General features: G+C 40.1%; 1 protein-coding gene across 13 annotated transcripts in view; it reads right to left on the bottom strand.

Annotated features, from left to right (window-relative positions):
- Positions 1-20053, bottom strand: part of afdna (afadin, adherens junction formation factor a) — a 114652-nt gene that overhangs the window by 76850 nt on the left and 17749 nt on the right. For 8 of the 13 annotated variants that reach the window (XR_003982495.1, XM_030406000.1, XM_030405999.1 and 5 more), the window contains exons 2-6: positions 5303-5498; positions 5053-5165; positions 4592-4749; positions 4225-4385; positions 1605-1762 (exon numbers count right to left, since the gene is read on the bottom strand). Coding sequence is in view for 12 of the 13 variants with exons in the window: in XM_030406000.1 (XP_030261860.1) it covers positions 1605-1762; positions 4225-4385; positions 4592-4749; positions 5053-5165; positions 5303-5498 (786 nt within the window). In the remaining variant the exon portion in view is untranslated. The remainder of the gene's footprint in view (positions 1-1604; positions 1763-4224; positions 4386-4591; positions 4750-5052; positions 5166-5302; positions 5499-20053) is intronic. The other 5 variants (XM_030406006.1, XM_030406007.1, XM_030405997.1 and 2 more) reach the window with 3 other exon arrangements.

The raw sequence follows: 20053 nt of genomic DNA on the forward strand, positions 1-20053 counted from the left end.
TTTTCACGGCAGCCATATTGACATGAAATAGAAGGTAAACACAGGTTTAATTAATGACAATCAATGAAGGTTCCATTCCATTTAGTGCAGTGGAGACTTTCTAGTGAGCCAACATGCACAATAGCAGCAGCTTGACTCTGTATGACCTGACTGGAAGAGAATCTTAATGAGAATCATTGGTAACACCTGTGTTTACCCTACTGTTTGATGTCAAATAGGCTGCTGTGGAAAAGGCCTGTTAGCGTGTTTCAAATATTTTGGGAGATTATATAATTGAAGCTAAAGATTCTTAGTTGAAAGGTTTGTTTCTTGTCTTCCGATTTGCTAACGTTACTTTTTAAGGCATTGAGGTGAGCTCCTAACCAGTATATGAACTGTATATGACCCAGTTATGAAAACAAAGAACGGTGCTGAATTAAATGATGTTCTCCAGCTTCATAAATATTGCAGTTTGTTGTATTTCTTTACAGGATATCACAGCTGCCCTACATATCTACATCCTGTTCAGTCTCATCTCTGTTAACGTCCCCTCCCCCCGAACATAACCACACTAGCTGACATGCTACTAGCTACTACACCAGTGCCTATTCCTCATGTTCACTAACCTAATGGACTTTCCCTGTGCTTTAGTCTCATCAGCAAATTGCTACTGAATATCCACAGTGTGTGTGTGTGTGTGTGTGTGTGTGTGTGTGTGTGTGTGTGTGTGTGTGTGTGTGTGTGTGTGTGTGTGTGTGTGTGTGTGTATGTGTGTGTGTGTGCGCGCGTGCGTGTGTGTGTGTGGGGTCTCTGGAGATTCCGCTGTACTGGCTGTGGGAGCAACAGTTATTTCATATGACTGTCCGTAGCCAATGTCCATCTGAGGGGACAGATATGGGAGAGGCTGCGGGGAGGGCAGCCAAGTTCACCGTCACAGCGACACACGCACACAAACACACACACAATGAAAGACACACACTTACACATATACACACACAGACGTGGAGCATCTGCTGCTGCTATAGCACTCAGTCTGAAAGCAATTGAATTGCATTCCTCCCAAAGGTTTTAGTGCCAAGTAGCGTTCTGTTTCAATCTGCCGGAGCAATGAAGAGTGTGCGCATTCATACGTGTGTGTGTGTGTGTGTGTGTGTGTGTGTGTGTGTGTGTGTGTGTGTGTGTGTGTGTGTTCCTGTGACCATGACCTTGGCTGTCCTCTGCACAGTATATCAGAAGGATGATGGAGGTGTTTACAGATGAGATAGGAAGATAGCAGTTGGAAGTATGTAGGTGTCGAGCGGTTAACAATAAATTCACTTTATATCAAATTATGACAAATGATGTGCCACAGTCAAATATGAGTGTACTCGGTGTGACAGAGTATCTTTAAATGATATCTACTGCAGCTGGAAGGACTCACAAGTAAAAGAAAAAGGGGTCAAAACTATCCTGTTCCTCAAATATTGACTCAACTTTGATGGAAAATGACCAAATTTGATGTTTTTGGTGTGTGGTGTCTATCTGAGAGGCTGTTTAGTGGCGGAGGAGGTGTTTCATGCTGTTTAGCATGAGATTAGAGGATTAGGTTCACGGTGAAGATGTTGTCGTAAGGTGAGTATTGTTACCCGGGCAATGCAGTATTCTCTGGGGTTCTCCTTCTCCAGCCCATACTTTTCCAGGGCCTCCACCACAGCAAAGTCGGCCGTGTCCCTTGTCGAGAGCAGGATGGTTTTATACGGGATGTTGGGCTTCAGACTGTCGGCATATATCCGCAAAGTGCCTCCTGCAGGAAAGTGCAACACACATTTTGTTAGCCATTCAATCCTGCTAACAATTATCCACTTGTTATTTCAACATTATTTGCTCCATCACTCAGAGAGCAAGAAATAACAACTTAAAACTGCCAATTCTGTGTCTTAAAACTGACCACTTGGCTAGGGCTGGGAATCAAATCCAGTCGAGACACAATTTCAAATTTCATCAATCCATCAAAATTCAGCGAGCTCGACAGAGAAAAAAACCCTGACTGATAAGAATAATCGATGGTTGAGCTGTTTCCCTGAAGCTTTTGGAAAAGTAAAAGCATCCAGAATAACATTTGGACAAAATGATTGAAAACACTGACCAACCCAAAGGAAACGAAGGTAGTATAAGGAATCATCAGGTCACTAATGATTCTTTCAAAGTACAAAAAAGATTAAACTCTTCTTAAGTAGGTCTTTAGCTTAGAAAAGAAAAATTCACACTATGTTTTACATGTTACTAATCCAACATGATCTAAACAAAATATAAATCTAAGCCAAGTCTTCCTTAGCTCTAGCTCAATCCAAGCCAGTCAATTAATGGTTATGAGAATTCTTAAGATAACAGGAAACCCTATAATTCGACCTGTCCTACCTGGACATTAATCCCACATTATTCTGTATGGGGATACTGACTTGAATGTGTTACATGCACATAGATGTCAGTTTTGGTTCTAATTAATTTTTATGTAAACGAATCAGTTTAGTTCAGTTCCTCGGGAAAAAAAGTACTCTCAGCAGGAGACTGGAACATGTACCACACTTGTAGTAGTGTGACTGTGAAGTGTCATCTAGAGACGATCACTTTCACACACCAAAAGGAGTCTCCTGCAAAGCAAACAGGATTCTTCAGAAGCATTACATAAAATGAGCTGGTCTAAAATAGCACTTTCTGCTGGGAGAACGTCATTGTCTAACCACAAGCCGTTTTGTCCCACCGTGTGTGTGTGTGTGTGTGTGTGTGTGTGTGTGTGTGTGTGTGTGTGTGTGTGTGTGTGAGTCTGCCTTATGTGGACAGTGGTTAAAGCTGTTTTTAGAGTCAGTTCAGTGGTCCATCTGTCTGTCTGGCAGAGTGATTAGGTAATGCCTGAGTCACACACCGAAACCAGCAAGCGTGTTTGATTCATTTACTGAAACGTGTACGTACGTCTGTGTTTGTAAACATGTCAGCGGGAGATATTCCCACAACATATGGTCTTCTGATGACCAGCTGATGTAAACATGATGCAGAGCGGTCAGTGAATGAAGCATGAAAATACATGTTAACTAGTTTATTATAAGTCAAAAATGTGAATATCGAATTGCAGCGTGTGTTCATTCATGTACGGGTTGTGATTACAGCTGCAGAACACCTCCACCAGCTGTTTCTTCCTACCCTCCCTGCAGATTTCCTGAGCTCTGTCACACGGGATAAGAGGCAGCAGTGAACTGTGATTTTCAGGTCACTCTGCAGATTTTCTCAGGGGTTCATGTCAGGTTTGCCTTAAGCCACACAAGGACATTCAGTCTCGTTATCAGGCCAATCCAGCTCCGTCTCTGGCTGCTTTGGGTCGTCCACATTTGGAAAGGTGATAATTTTTGTGGTGTCGAATTCACTCCAAGGGCATTTTCTTTTTAATATATATATGGCTCCATCTAACAGCAGCCCTAATCAGTTTTTCAGCTCCTACTTCTGTGAGGTGTCCCTCTATATTCTATAGACGATGTGCTACACAGAATGTCTTGGCCAGCAGGAGTGGTCCTTGTTTAAGCCAGGTTCAGGAATTAGCCATTAGAGGTTTAGGTCTCACATAGCCAGAGAAAAAGGTCTAGTCTGCACCAATTATAATTCTAGTATAAAGGGGGGAAACCCATTTTTTCATACTCCTCTAATCATCTGTGTTAGATACTCCACTCATTAATTCAGTTTTTCCTTAATGGCAGTTCAGAGGTATGAAACCAGGCGAGTCCATCAGGCCAAAGACTTACATTTTTGCTTTATCTATCAAAATAATCTCACTGCTACTTATCGCAGAGTGCCTGAGTGAGCTTTGCCATGATCTTGGACCAGCCATCACATGTCTTTTACTCAGCAGCTGCTTCTGTCTCACTACTACTTAAGCTCCTGGGATTGTTTCTTCCTGCACTCATCTGGATTATGTAACACTATACTACATAAGAGGTCTATAGTGAAATCACTAGCTTAGGTTTTGCTCTGACAACCACTGAACTATGAGACCTACCATACTGAACTCTGCATGGTGGGGTGATCAGAGATCAAGCTGGGTTTGGCAGATAAGGGTCTGGATTTAAGAGGAATGTGCTTTGTTTTCTTTGTTTTTATTTGTGTATTGTTTATACATTTGTAATTTATGTCAAAAACTGAAAATAAATAAGGAGTCTGGAAACAGAGTAAACAGAATGTGTGGGATTAATTAGAAGTTTGAACAAACAGCGTCAGTACCTGAGTCGGGCCTCCCATCACTGCTCATGAACTCTTGCATGCGTTTCTCCAGCTTCTGCTGGCGTCTCCTCTTCATCACCACCTCTGGGTTGGAGATTGTCCTGGTGAAGCTGGTCTCAGGCATGTCCTTGTAAACTTCAGCAGCCAGACGACTGTTTTCCCTACAAATGAGGGGGACGAGTGACACAATATGTTGAATGAAAAAGATAGATGGAGGAACAGAAAGGTCAAAGTTTAATCCACCCTTTCCTCGTCTGTGCTTTTCTTGGCATTACAAAAAAAAAAAAAAAAATCAAGATCCTCTCCAAGGACTGAGAGGATGTAAGAGCAGGACAATAAGATGGATGACTGTGAGTGTGTGTGTTACCCGTCCTCCCGGCTGAGCGCCTGCTCGTCTCCATCAGGGATCCGGGCGAACTCCTTCTCCCTCTTCTTTTCCTTCTTCTTCTCCTTCTTGGACAAAGTCCTCTTGAAGTTCTGGATCACTCCGTCCTTCTCCTTCTCTGGGCCATTACTCTGACTCTTCTGGGAGAGAGGGGAAGAAGAGTCAACGAGGTCCTTAAAGGGACGCGTTAAAATCATCTGTAATCTTAACAGTTAAAATTAAGTGTTTATAAAACCCTCAAGACTTTTTATGAACCCTGTACATACAGTCTTATTGGTCTCCTGTCTTCTACAATTGATTTCTCATCATGGAACAGTATTGCAAAATCTGAAACTGTTTTCTTTCACAGGCGATGACTGAACAACAAAATAAATGAGTCAGCTTAGTAGTAAACCGACTGGTTGACAGTCAAACAGGTTACAAGACAAGACAGAGCGGCTGACCTTGGGAAGGATGTCGTTCTCGTTCTTCAGGACAAAGCGTCCTTCTCTGTCGTCTTTGTTCCAGTTGAGCTGCACAACAAGAGGCTTCTCGTCCAGATCTAGCTGACGCTCTTCTAACACACAGACACATAAACCAGTTAATCTTACAAGCATCTATTCAAATTATTATGATTCCTAAGACTGAAGACTGAATTAGTTTAAATTGTCAACACCTTCACTCTGCTTCTTATCTTTAATTTATGAGACTCACCGCCGCTGACGTGGACCTCATACAGGGAGTATTTTGGCGAGGAAAGCATCCTCATGTCTGGTCTGAACTTCTCCGCTAGTGTCTCGATGACATCCTGCGTTGTCGCTGTGCTCGACACTCTGATGCACTTGGTGGCGAAGTTACCGGCAACCCGGTCCTGGAAGTAGAACCGCATCACGCCATGGAACTCCAAGTCCTGTTCAAGAGACAGAAAGAGATAGAGTCAATAATTTGTTTTTTATACAAACTTTGAATGGAGGTGGACAGTTAAATAGCAGGAATATACACTACACTCAAAATGTTCACATGCAAACTATAACCCATTTACTGTGAATATGGTTCAGTTTATTCAAAGTCAGCTGATTTAAACTCTCAATATCAAAGCAGGACTGTGCAGTAAGTTGACTGTTCAGCAGCTTTGACTGTCACGAGAGGCGAGAAGCAGCCCTGGCTGAGAGCCAGCAAGTTGTTCAGTCATTCACTGACCTGACTGTCAACTTCTGCACACTGTAACCGACTTCAGTAAGTAAGTCTAATGCCACCAATTATATATTTCGCTTTAATCAAAAGGAAAAAAAATCAACTTTTATAAAAACTACTTGGGTTTAAAGATTTGTTTAAAGTAATTACCTATACATTAAAGCCATAAGACTACAGCTGCAATGATTTATTGATTAGTTAGTTAGTCAATTATCAGATTAATTGCCAACTATTCTAATAATAATCGATTAATTGAGTTTGAGCTTTTTATTTGTTAAGTACACTTTTTTGATTTCAACCCCTTTCACACTGGACAAAAACCCACTTACACTGACCAACCTTTGGCTTATGTCTATAAAGTCAATGGATAGAGTTAAGTATGAATATTTTCTGGTAACTTCACACTCCTGTGACAGTAAACAAAATATCTTAGGGTTATGGTAATTTGACAATATTATCATTAGCTGCAGCTCAACAAATAACATAGTTTTCTCTCAAAAAAAAGTTTTATAACTTCCTGACCTGTAAAGTCAAGCATTACCATTTAATGCGTTTTAACTTTTTCATTTATTTTATCACATCTCACTGCGTGGTCAAAGGAAACGACTTACTTGCACGCACACACACACACACACACACACACACACACGCTCCCACACACACACACACACACACACACACACGCTCCTACAGAGTCAGAGTCAATGCTGGATGTGGAAGCAGCATGCTCAGGCAGGCACCCGGGGCTATCTGCACTGTATGTGTATACAGCTACAAATTTATTACCTACATATTGACATTCCCCTCTGCACAGAGTCTACTATAGAACAAGAATGTCTTAAAGATACACAACCGGTCCTGATAATGTTGTATGTAACAGAGCTGACACAGCAATAAAACTGGCCGTTATATTTCATTTTTAGTGCCACTGAAGGTCTGAGAAAGCCTTAGATCTACATGGGAGATTGCAGACATTAGAGAGCAGAATGTGCTATTCCTCTTAGTTCTAATGAATAGAGGACATGATCTCGCTCTCGGCACAAACAAACCTAAAGCGGGACAGAGTCAGTCCTGGACCACACCAGTGAGGCCAAAATAGATATTTCGCCATCACAGTAATACGGAAGCAACCATGAACACAATAACTGAAGCACAGTGACAATACGAGGCAACAGAGGTCATCTTCACCTTTAGGGAAACACTGATGGACATTTTTCGCCATTTTCTGACAGTTAAGAGACCAAACAACAAACTGATTAAACAATAAACTGTACAAATAAATCTCTAAAATAACCTCAACAAAATTGACATTACAAGTTTTAATGTAGCGAACACAAGAAGGTTATTGTATTGACTGTGTTCATGTCATTGTGTCCATCCCCAAAAGGGATTTTAAAGTAAAACTATGACTGTAACTGTGCGTTCTCTAAGGTTTTAATTTATCAAAATATCTTCTAGTTCATGATGTTAGAAGAGGATGTGGTGCTGCAGGAAATCCCTGACTGTGGTTCTTCTTCTACGACGCCGGTGTCTTTCCTGTCACTATGCCAACAAAAGCAGATTTGAATTTTAAATAGACCCCTTGCCAGCTTTACAAAAGTGTAAATAACTGGCCCAGCGACTTTCTAAGGTGACAGATCTAGTCTGTGTATTTGTTGGTAAGGTACAGCTGAGACTGAGGAGTGTGTGAGTCAAAGATTTCACTTGATTAATTCTACACTGGTAAAAGTCTAATTGTGTCCTTCATTAGATGGTAAGAGAGGGTGAAGACGGAATAAGTGGACAGAAACAGTGAGAAAGAAAAACAAAGAATCGCTCCCTCTTCCCATGTTTGATAGAGACACAGTGAGGCAGAGTGAAAACATTGAGCATAGTTTCGATAGGCGAAGGGTGGAGCCGGGAATGTGTGTGTGTTGTGATTTACTGCTGGTATGTGGGTCATTGAGGATTGCCGTTGTCGAGCTTGCGTAAGCGTTGGTAACTGTTACTGTGGAGACTCTCTTCCACTTTGCGTTCAAACAAAGCCCAGCTAAGAGCCAGCAGTGGATAATTAACACACTGCCCGGTACAATCACAGTCTCCTTTTGGCCACTGGGAATGGACAAGTACAACCACATGGAGTTCAAGTCCTGCTCCCACATTCCTCCAGGGAGATGGTACAGTCCAACAGATCTCCAGGTTATGGTCCATTACAACAACCCCATGTGCATGGCAATGGTCCAGTCTTGCACTCACTGATTTACAGCCCATGTCCAATGCCTGAAACTTCACACCTGTGCACCATGGTTCAGTCCTACAGACCTATCACTCAAGAAAATGGAACAGCCCAACTTAAACCACCACATATCAAGGCCATGGTCCAATACTGCAATCCATATCTCCAGATCATGCTCAAATTGTATAAACCCATTAGAGCTGCAACTAATGATTATCTTAATTGTAGATGAATCTGTAGATAATATTCTCCATTAACTGATTGTTTGTGGAAAAGATTTGATCAGTATTTCCTAAAGTAGACTATACTAGTAAATCTGTTATTGATTATCTTTGTGTGGGCTTTCGCTTCACTTGCACTGATCAAGTCAAACCTGAAAGTGAATCATGGTAAGTGTTGTTTGCAATTTTGTGGTTGCAGTTTTGTATTACTGAAGTAGGATGGATAGTTAATGGTTTATCAATTAACTACAACAACCACTAGCACGAGGACTCCACAGCAGATTTGGATCAATGCAACACAGACGATCAAAACAACAAATGTGACTGTGACATTGTGTATTTGGCATTAAGGCGAGGGGTGTTTTTAAAATTATGTTAGCTTTAATCCACAAAAATAAAAGCAGTGGAAAATCTTCAGTAGAAAAGAAAAGGGACAAAGGTCAAATTTATCTGGACTGTAAGGACATAAGCCTAACCTTGGACTTGTATGTAAAAATGTGAGAGCAAAACAAGAAAAAACTGTTCAGTTTATCCTTTCGGCAGTTTTCATTCTAATAATCCCAAACAGCTTTTTATTTCGCGGGCACAAAATGCAACTGCAGCAGTATGTCTCCAAACAACAGCCAAGATAAGGCAAACATACTATGCAAACATATACAGCATACAGACAAGTTGAGGCAGAGAGGCATCAATTCAGGTTTAGTGACGCCTTTGATGTTGGACCACTTCTGTCATTGTTTATATGCGTTTATATAACAAGTCTAGTGGATGTGCACACCTCTGCCTCTAAGTTCAAGGCTAATTAACTCATGTGTGTAGTTACTGTGTGTATATTAGACGTGCAGTATATTGTACTGACTGTCATATTGTGCCAGGCAGAGGCATCAGTAAAAGAATGCAAAGAGAGAGCAAAGGTATTTGAGTGATACCTGTGACTAAAATTGTGAGGCAGACACTCACAAAGTAGGGCAAAACTGTAGATAGCGGTTATCAGGTAGATAACCCCTGATGGAGACCAGGGAGGGAGAAAGTGTGTGTGAGAAAGTGTGTGTGAGAAAGTGTGTGTGAGAATGTGTGTGTGTTTCTTAAGTGTATGTGTTAAAGCTGGTGGGTGACACACCGTAGATATTAGTGGTAAACCCATTGCCCAATATTAAAAATGTCATATTGATAACATTTGATTATTAATAACTTACTTTTGCTAGCTTTAGGAAATGCTTTTTTCATTACCTAGTTTGCATTAGAAACATTAGCTAGTGCTAGATCGAAAACCAGGCTTCCACGAGACTAATCTGAGTAATCTAAACACTGGTAACATGAAACTCCTGTACAGAAATGTAACTCTTTAAAATAGAACATGTGGAATAAAAAATGACTATTGGCTGCTATATCATTACAGTCAAAGTTTTAGACTCAATATCAAGTATAAGTATAAAAATCGAGCATCTGTCAGATCAGTTAGCCCAAAGTACATCCCCTTAATAAGTAATACTACACACAATAGCTCATTGGTGCATGTGAATGCATGTGAGATTCGTGTTAAAGTGATACAGTGTAGAGAAAGCCCACAGCTTGAAGATAACCCTGAGCCGTCCTGCTCTCTGACTAACGCCTCAGAGTCAAAGGTCTCCCAGGGGGGAGGTCGAAGGTCACGTCTGTGTTCGTATGTGAAAGTGACTTCACTTCAGCAACTTCACTCTCTGGCTGTAAAAAAAAAAAAAAAAAACAGATCCCACCTGGTGCCTGTCTCTCAAGTGTATGTGTGTGTGCGTGTGTGTGCATCTGTGTGTGTGAGAGAGTGACAGAGTGTGCATGAGGGTGACAGAGAGGTAGGAGTGGTGGATTAAACTTTTGAGCAGGCTTTAGTTTTCCTGCTTGTAAAACAGCAAATTCATTCAGCCTGGATTGAATTTGAGGTATGTTGTACCGCACTGAACATGAAAAGTGTGTTTAAACATTTACCCTTTCATCATCAGCTCTTTATGGGTTTGACCTAGTAGTGTCATGCCTCTTAATCATGGAATTTTTCAATAGCAATAATACTTTTTTGGTCAGTTAATCTTTGGTTCTATTAGGTTGTACATAAGGGCTGAAGATAACTAAAGATTATCTTCATTGCTACAACACTGTACACAATAATCAATTGTGACGTCAATGTCTTGTCCACAACCAAAAGACATTCAATTAACTGTCCTAAAGAAGGAAAGATACCAGAATATAATAACATTGAAGAGGTCAGAGTCAGAGAATAAAAAACAAAAAAAGAATTACACAATCGCATTAATTGATTATCAAAATAGTAGGTGATCAACCCAATAATTAATAACGAATTGATTAATCAGCTAAAGTTCCATTTTTTCAGCTCTACATGCATCTCAAGTATATTGATCTCTCAAGTATTTCATAAATAAAATATAAAAAGAAGTGGCATGAGATTGATGAAGTAGTTTGTCAATACAACATCCAAGCACATATATAAATAACGTGATAAATTGCATGCACTGACGGTGATTGAAGACTGTATAAATTTGGCTAATCCTAAACTGTGCATTATATCACTTTAATACAGCAACTGTAATTCAGTGACAAAAGTCACTATTTCTGAATGTGGTATCGAGAGAGGTAAAAGCGGATCCAGCCAGGCTGGTAGAAAAAACATAAAGACCACTGGAAGCTGCTTGCTTGCTGAACGGGAAAATATTTATTAAAGCTTCAGGTGTGCAGACAAGACAAATAAAAAAGGTGCCCGAGGAGGAGCACTGAGCTCACAACACTATCAGCACATTATGTAACACCCTTTCTAACGTTTATCTTTTGCTCTGTGTGCACCTTTGTTGATGGATCCTTATCAGAAGCTTTGAGAAATATTTTCACTTTTTGCAAGCAGGAAGTTTTTAATTGTGTGTTGTCCAAGTTGGTGAAAGCGATTTCAAAATGTAGAGAAAAAAAAGAAAAAAAAAGTGCAGTCTGATCAATTTTGCTAATATACAAACGTAATATAGTTTTATGATAGGAAAGGAGCAATTCATCAGTCACCACTTCACAATTATCCATCACCATCTCTACACGTCTCTCTCGCGCTTTATCATTCTCCTGCATCTCTTTTTCACTCTAGTAACAGCAGCAGGCCTAGAGAGCCTTTTTCATACCAAAGCTACACACACCCAGCTTGGGTATATTTGTGTGTGTGAGAGATAAAGTGGGCGAGTGGTGGGTAGGGGGTTATCAGGTGTTCAGGAAACTAACCAGAGCTCCATTTCCGAGCACGTAAACCACTTTTAGTCTCCAGTGTGACACTTCAGTGCTGAGGCTGAACATAGCTGCATGTCTGAGTGAATTCCGGTAGAAAGGTAGGGATAACATTTAAGGATATGGTTGATGTTTATGGTTTATTTATACTGCAATGAATCAAACTTTACACAAATCTAATGGACGATAAAAGTACAAGATCTAAATGAGATTGAAAACAAATAGGCTTTTTTCATTTCTTTAAGTTCCTCTGAATTATATCAATCAAAACCAACCTTTTAAGTCGCTAAAAATATCATTCAATAAGCTGATTCATTTAAATATTTCCAGCAGTTACACAGAAATTAAAGTGTTATGCTCCGTTGGCAAAATTAGATGTTCTGTAACAAATAACTGAATGTTTAATTCTAATCTACGAAGCTATATGTGCAGAGCTTCAATAGTCCACGCCTGCTGTGCATGTAATGAAACCAAATTGGATTACTTTCTGTGTGTTCCAGCTTTAACAACAGTGTTTGTTTGCTCCTGTAGAGAAGAAAATGCATTCAAAATGTCCCTGAAGTAGCAGTATGATGTAGCTCTGCTGTGACAAACACACCAAGTGCATATTCAGCTTCTTGGCATTTTCAGAGATGTATATGGATTGACAGGAAATGAGGACATAGAGAGACGTGTAGCAAAGATAGCCAGCTGGACGAAAACCACGGATAGTACCTATCTTATCCACTAGACCTCTAGGACAATCACCTTAAACTCACATGCAACCTAGTCACTCCTACTCTCCAGTGTGAGCAGCACATGTTTCTTGAGCTTTGTGAAAGAAGTAGGTGAACAATATGTATTGGAGGGACCCCTCCAAAGAAAACATGTTACCAATTTCCCCAAAATCTAAAAAGTACAAATTCACAAAGTTTTGGACCAATATCATTAAAATATCTGTGTAGAAAAAGTTGGAAAAGCAGCTTCAAGATTACAGTCAAGTTACTGAGCAAAACAGCCAAACTGAAAAGCATCACCCTGAGCTGTGTAGTGTAGGATAAAAGGAGTACAGAAAATAGAATACAATAAAAAAGTTGCTAAAGAAGACACATATGATAAAACTGTTACTAAGAATAAAATAAGCATAAATTATGCAAGTTGTCCAACTAGAATGGCACTTTGTAGAGCGCATACCTCTACCAAGGCCCTCCAACTCCAACCCAATGTCCTATTTGTTACCCTACAGTGGCTGGAAAAAAAGACTACTTTGCTAGATCGAGATCTACATTAGAATCAAGTTCTCTTATAAAAACGATCATATCTCAGTGGGGTGTTCACTGGGATGTAATGGGAATACAATATACAAACAATTAAAGGCAATAACATATTTCCTGTTACGTAAAGCACCAATCTTGAGGCAGGGTGTCTCAGTCTCCTAACTTTTTGAATATAGTTTTTGACAGTTTCTTTCTCTTTAGAGAATGCAGCTTATCACCATGTGTAAATCAGGCATTGCAGTCCCAACCTCCTCCATGTGGCAGTTTAACTAGTTTAAAGCTAAGCTGCTGGTTTGCTTGATAACAAAACCGTAGCTGTAAATACTGTAGCTCTGTGTTTAATTAAACACCAGTACTGGCAAACCAAAAAAGGTTAAACCCTAGTTTCCATGGAGACACCAAATACTTGAATTTTGATTTTTTTTTTTTTTTTGGCATTGAAAAGATGAATTTAGAGAGAAGGGAGGAGAGGAGCTCTGTGGATGATGGCTGTTTCAGAACAGATTCCAGCTGCTGTGCGTCATCTCAGTCTCCACACACACACATGAACATGAGCCTAATAAAATGAACTGAGTTCCTGAGTCAATATTGTTGCAGCCCCACCTGAAGTAACATGGGGGGATTCCTCCCTAAGCCTGTGTCTAAGGTCAGCTGGACCGAGGTTTTCAACTCAGGCGTGGGGAGGGGAAACTCATCCCACATCAGATCCCAGCAGAGACATTGCAAAGACATCAGACACCCCGACAGAGCGGGTAAAAGAAAGGAGAGGAGTAGAAGAGAGAGAGAATCCCATCACATAAAGCAGGAGAATTACTTTCCTCTTGCTTTAAATAGCCAAAGGAAGCGAGGCCCACAGCACATTATCCACAATATCAAATATCTCACTGGTACTTGCAGTTGCAGATCCACCTCCTGCTTTACTTTTTTAGATTTTAAAAAAGGTTTGTGACTCGGCCTCAAGCGAAACCAACGGTTTAAACCATGAGCTAGAAAAAAGCGTGTTCAGTCTATCCACGGGTTTAAAAATAAAAATTTCAGGCAGCACAGATTGAATTCAAGGTACAGCTTTCTTAAGTTTTGAAAACTCCAGGCAGGAGGATGAGGCTTCCATTAATTTGTTTCAATAAATCTGATGCAAACGCGGACCTTGTCATCCATCCATCCATCCATACATACATACATAGTGCATTCCTAATTCTTATAGTCATTTTTCAATGATTATTGACAACAACTGGATTCAACACAATGGCATTAAACCAAAAATGTGAGACACATTCTTCCAATTGCATGGTATATAATAAAGGTTATTTTATATGAGCACAGGTTGATCAATTAATGTCAGCGGAACAGATGGAGGAAACCTTGAGCTGTTGTTGATTTATTGCTGACCTTGCTGACTGTCTGTGGGGAGACACAGTTAGAATGAAACCTATGATAATATCAAGGTCACTCCCAAATTTTTACAATAGAAATAAACCAAATATTGAAATAATAGAACAAAGCAGCACATCTCCTGTCATTACATGTTAACACTGAAACTAAATCAAAGTCAAAATCTATTATGGAGACAGAACCAATCTGGAATTTCATGGAATTTCTTGCAGAGCAAACCCAACCCGAACCACCAGGACAAAGACAGAGAGGCAGTCGAGGCCTGTTGTTCGACTGAATGAAAAGACTACATGCACACATTTCCTCTGTGGCTGCAAAGAAAAGCCTCTTTGTTTCAGGTGAGTTTCTGCTTCGGTATCGAGCCGTCCAGCCTCCAACCCCCTCCACCCGGATCACCCTGTCATCCTGACAGAGTGAGGCATTGTGGGAAGGTACAGTATAAATCGTCTGGACCCGGTGGTGACGCCTGGCCACAAATCAGACCTGCTCACTGCCTCAGCGCCTCCATGAGCAGCCCGCAAGGATCAAGGCTGGCAGATAACTGCACGGCCACTGGAAGGAAATCACTGCATCCGAGTGTGTGTGTGTGTGTGTGTGTGAGGTAATTGACCACCACAAGGCCGTTAAGGGCTGATGAGTTTGTGTCCGGTCTCAGACACATACCGAGACACAGAGTAAACATAAGAGACATGATGTATGGCTGATACGGTTGTCAACACTACCCACAGATCGGTCTACTTACACACACATTGACTCAATGTTTTTCATCACCTGCAAATCTGACCACTCTGAAGTCATAACCTCTCTACATTTGCACTGTGCTTACCCACAAAATGGCAAAAAAAATACTCTTAAACAGAATTTACACCAGAAGAAACAAAATGAAACCAAACCTCAAAGGGGTTAATGAAGTTAGCTTACGAATGACAGAACTGGCATGTTTTTGGATGCTTGACCAGCACTGGCTACACCCTCGCAAACACTCCTTGGCTGCACCTGATTGGATGAGCGCTACTTGTGCTTCGTCTGTTCCAGGATTTCAAACCAAACCAAAAACCATCTCGTTTGGAAACTTTCTCTGACATTATGAAAATAGTTCAATCAAATGTGTTGCTGAAGATATTTTGAGGCAAGAAACAAGCAATGCAATTGCCAAATCTGTCTTCATTTTAGCAACCTTTTTATGGTTCTTCAGGAATTTCACGGAGTCATGAGTCACACTAGACGTCCCAGATTTGCATAAAGTAGCCCACACATCAAATTAAACTAAATTAGAAGCAGTGATAAAGTAAAAGAAATAGATGAAGTGAAGAAACAACATTTTGATTTTGTGATGTTTTGCATTCACTAAGGGACGGTTAAAATTGTTTTTTGGGACAGTTCATTGACACAAAATGTCCAGTATTAGACTTGCTTTAATCTCAGCAGGACTGAAAGTAACGATTATTTTTCATTACGAAGTCCAAAGTAACATCTTCCAAGTCCTTACTTTATTCAACAGTCCAAAAACCTTAAGTTATTCAATTGAAAATTAAATAAACAGAAATAAAACAAATCTTTACATGCTTGATAATAAATTAACCTTTCTACCAATTACTAACTTAATTCAACTTTAGCAGATTTTACCTACTACACTTTGTTGGTTGAGTGCAGGCCTACCAGATCTTTATTTTGCAAACTTATGATGGGGACTTGTCCAACCATCTTTAAGCTCTGACTGGTCCCACAAACACACAAAAACACACTGTTAATCAGAGGAGGCCCAGGCTGCTGACGGTCACAGAAGAGCCATTGTTCTCCAATGAACATCACCGGTTCAGCTCAAAGTTAAAGCACAAAAAAAAAACATGGCGTGGTTCTGCAAGTCTGAGCGGGGTGAACAAAAATACAGAATGATTTGTTCCCACAATCTGAGGAGTTCATGTGCTGCTAGCAGGATCTAGACTGATGTAGGTCTGAGGTCGGCCTCAATTTTATTTTGATAAATAAAATGATGACAAGAAATTGGAAGCTGATTAGAATTAGTTAACTAAAACTAGTAATAACAAATCATTAGATAAAAACTTAATCATAAAATACCGCAAATTCTTCTGCACTACAAGCTCTATAAAAAAGTTTTCATATCAGTGCATGTTGGACAGCATTTAAGCTGATACAGATGTAATCTGTGATAGGCAAATTTCAGCAAAACAATATATTTAGTTGCCTCAGTACTGATACTAGTATGGGAAATGCCCCTGATAATGTCTAAAATGCTGGATTCAGTATCATCACATACACAAATTTATGCATCGATCAAATAACACATAATTTATTTATTAGAAATGGGACGCTGCTACTTCCCAGTGTCAGCAAAATCCATAAATGCCAAGCGACTTGTGTGACTTCAAACATCCATACATGGTTGGCGTTGTACAGCTGCCAAAAATTAGAAATATACAATACTATTTTCTTTTTTAACAGACTGGTATCGTTTCAACAGTTGGTATCGGCCAAAACATTAAGCTCAAGCATCTGTATAGGGAAGAAAGAAATGGTATCAGTACATCTCTAATAAGCTTATTATACAAGTTCAGGCCAGACTCTTTCAGTGGTTTTAAATATAGAGATCACAATCTGACATTTCACAGTAGTTTTCATTTCCTTTCGGTTGGTCAAATCTAAATATAGTGCATATTGGACCTAAGTAAAGGCAATCCAAAAATAACGGCTTAGGTACATGCAACAGCCGTGAAAAAGTCAAATCAGTCCAGCTCCAGTGGAAATGTTCAAAGCGAGACTCAGAAACTAACTGGATAATGAGAGGAAGCATTCACTTCTGCTCCATTTACTGATATTTTCGCTCTCATTCTCAGTAACTATAAAATAAGAGAAGGGGGGGGACGGACTTCAGAAAAAGCCAGAAAGGTCACACATGCTCCTGGGCGTGTTTGCGTGTGTGTATCTATGCCTGTGTGTACAAGAACGATCAATAACAGTCTGCAGTGGTGTACAGGGGGAGCTGGTTAAACATGCCGCCTTTTGATCAGGGCTATGGAGTTACACACAAACATGCGTGCACACACACAAACGTGAGCACAAATATGACCTTACCAGGCGTTTCTGAAGGTCCAAACGTGCAGAGAATAGAGAAGCACTCCTAAGAATGCAGTGTGCACACATGCTAACACACACACACACACACACACACGGAATGAGGCGCTGAATTATGCAGGTCCGCCCACATCTCTCTTTCTCTCGCTCAGCCTTCCAGTGACTTTGGTGCAAAAACAGGGGGGAGGAAGTTATGATAAACTATCATGCTGACCAACAGACCAAAACAGTCAAACAGTACACACACCTGATAAACTACCTGAAGCAGATGACAGGATGTTTGCAGGTCAAGAAGTCTAAATGTGTCTCTCTTACTGTAGATCCAAGGCATCAACAGCAATTAACTGCTGGGTAATGTAACATTTAAAGCCTTATTCACACAAGACAAGTATTATCTGGGGTCCTTTTATGATTCTAATATCCACAGAGGTCATCTGTGTGCTTAATCCTGCATGAATCCTGAATGAGTAAAACCTCTTTCACCACAAATAAGCTCAAATTCAGAGGTCATCTGATAAAATTGGATTTGTTTGTTTTTTTTGCGCTTTTCTTCCCTTGCTCTATGATGCTGAGAGTTATTGAGGCTACAGTGAACATTGTTAATGACAGCTTTGGTAACATATCGTGGCAAATTCTGCAGAATCATTAAGCTACTCAGCATGAAGACCAATTTGGAACAGGGGAAATCTGAAATCAGTAGACTGGAATGAAACAGATTTTGCTGTTGTTGACTAAACAGTCTCAACTCAAGGTTGACTTTTCCTCATGTATTTTGGTCTTCTTCAGCAGAAAGAGGATGCTTAGAAGTCATGGAACTGCATGTCCACAACTTATATTGTTCTAGGAGACTTTTGTTGTAAGTAAATTCTCATGACTGTGGATGTTCCAAAATCAACAAGGCAAGCTCTAACTGCTGAAGACTGTGATAGAGTTAAAAGTCCTGGAAGAATGATTTAATGGAACCCAATTGAGAACATACAGTTACCTGCTGTTTTTAAAGTCAAGTCCCCTTGTGCACTCACTCATAGTTACCAGAGGAAACATTGGCTTCTTGGGTGACTAAAAATCACGACTCAAAAAGACTTTCAATGCTGTTTTGTGCCAACAAGAGCTATAAAGATTAGTCAGTTAATCAAATGAAAGAAAATTTAACTTAACTGTTTTGAGAATTTATTAATATTTCGGTTATCATGCAAAGAAAAATGTTAAAAACTTGAGGGGTGAAAGTCAGGATTCGCTTTTTTTCTCTGTCAGTGATGACAGTAAATTAAGAGACTTTGGGTGTTTCACTGAAGATGTCATTTTGTCATCTGGAAAATTGCCTGAAAATTGTCTAAAAATAAACTGCAGTGTCTAAATAATGAGAATTACGTTTTGTTTCAGCCATAGTAGTCACAAACATTCTATATCAAATTTTGACCAAGCAAACAAGCCAGATATTGAGATACTGAAAAATTGCATAAAAGTGCAAGTAGGACTGAGGTACAAATCCTATGACACCAATGGGTGCTTGTCCACTTCCACAGGGTTGACAAACAGCTGACACTCCCGTGTACAGTAGCCACCGATGCAACTCAACACCGACAAGCTACTCAACACTGCTATGGCAACCACTTCTCAGCTGGGTGTCATGTTGCCATGGCGCTGGTATGCTGGCCATGCCCAGTTCTCAGGTGTCAGGTGGACGAACAAAGAAAGGAAGGAGGGAGCTAAATATGCTACTGAAGCAAAAGTGGTCTGAGTCCAGCAAATAAACAAAAATCCTCAGAAAAAAGGCTTTGTTTAATCCAAATTAATTATTCCAAATAACAGCAGAAAGACGTTTGATTTTCAGCTCTGCAGATCAGGACTGAAAATCCCCACTAACACTAAAACATTTCAAACAGCATTTCGAGGACAGAAGCAAAGTAAGCATGCCAGACTGCAATGTCACTCCTCCTCCTCCCTACTGATCCCCAGCTCCTATTTATCTTCCAACTCCTGCTCTTACTCCTTTCTCCTCCTCACTGACCTGAATCTCACAACCCTGGTGATAAAAACTGGATCTGAACAAGGAGCTCAGAGCTTCAACAGTGACTGGCTCTGACATCACATCCTCGCTATTTTCATTGATGAGTTTCAACCTTTTCCTTGTTGTGTCAACACAATCTGTAGTGCTTCAGTCTCTATGTGCCCCACTGGGGTCAAACTACTTGGAGGATTATCACAAGGCTTTTCTATACTGAAAACACAGTACGACAGTAAAAAACTGTTTTTTTGAGCAGCACATAAACAAACAAGGGGCCAAACTACACAGAGAACATGATGCTGACTTATTTGACTATAATGAATGGTGCTTTTAACCAACTATTTTTAAAGACAAGTTTCAGTTCTGAAGCAGAAGACATCTGTTAATAATTGCTTAAAGGGATTCTGTTGAGCTTTCTTACCTATAAAAACAAGTTGAGCAAATCTTGCATGTTAACGTCATCATTTTTGAACAGCAGAAAAGAGTGACACTGGTAGCTGGAATGTGTATTTTGTCATCTGTGTGCTTGCACATGTGTACAACAGATACAAGAAAGGGGCCCACTCATGAAAACATTGCTCCAAAGCACAACTAGATGGCAAAACTTGAATTATTTGTCAAAAATGTCAGCTAATTATGAAAATGCCCATCACAAGTTCACGGAGGCTGTAGATATTCTTCAAACTGCTTGTTTTATTTGACCAAAAGTCCAAACCAAATAAAATTCTATTTACAAAGATACAAAACAGAGAAAATCTGCAAATACTCATATTTAATGAGCTGGAACCAGCATGTTCTGCATTTTTGGTTAATAGATGATTGACGGATTATAAAATA

The sequence above is a fragment of the Sparus aurata genome, chromosome 22 (assembly GCF_900880675.1).
Source record: "Sparus aurata chromosome 22, fSpaAur1.1, whole genome shotgun sequence".
Taxonomy (NCBI): Eukaryota; Metazoa; Chordata; class Actinopteri; order Spariformes; family Sparidae; genus Sparus; species Sparus aurata.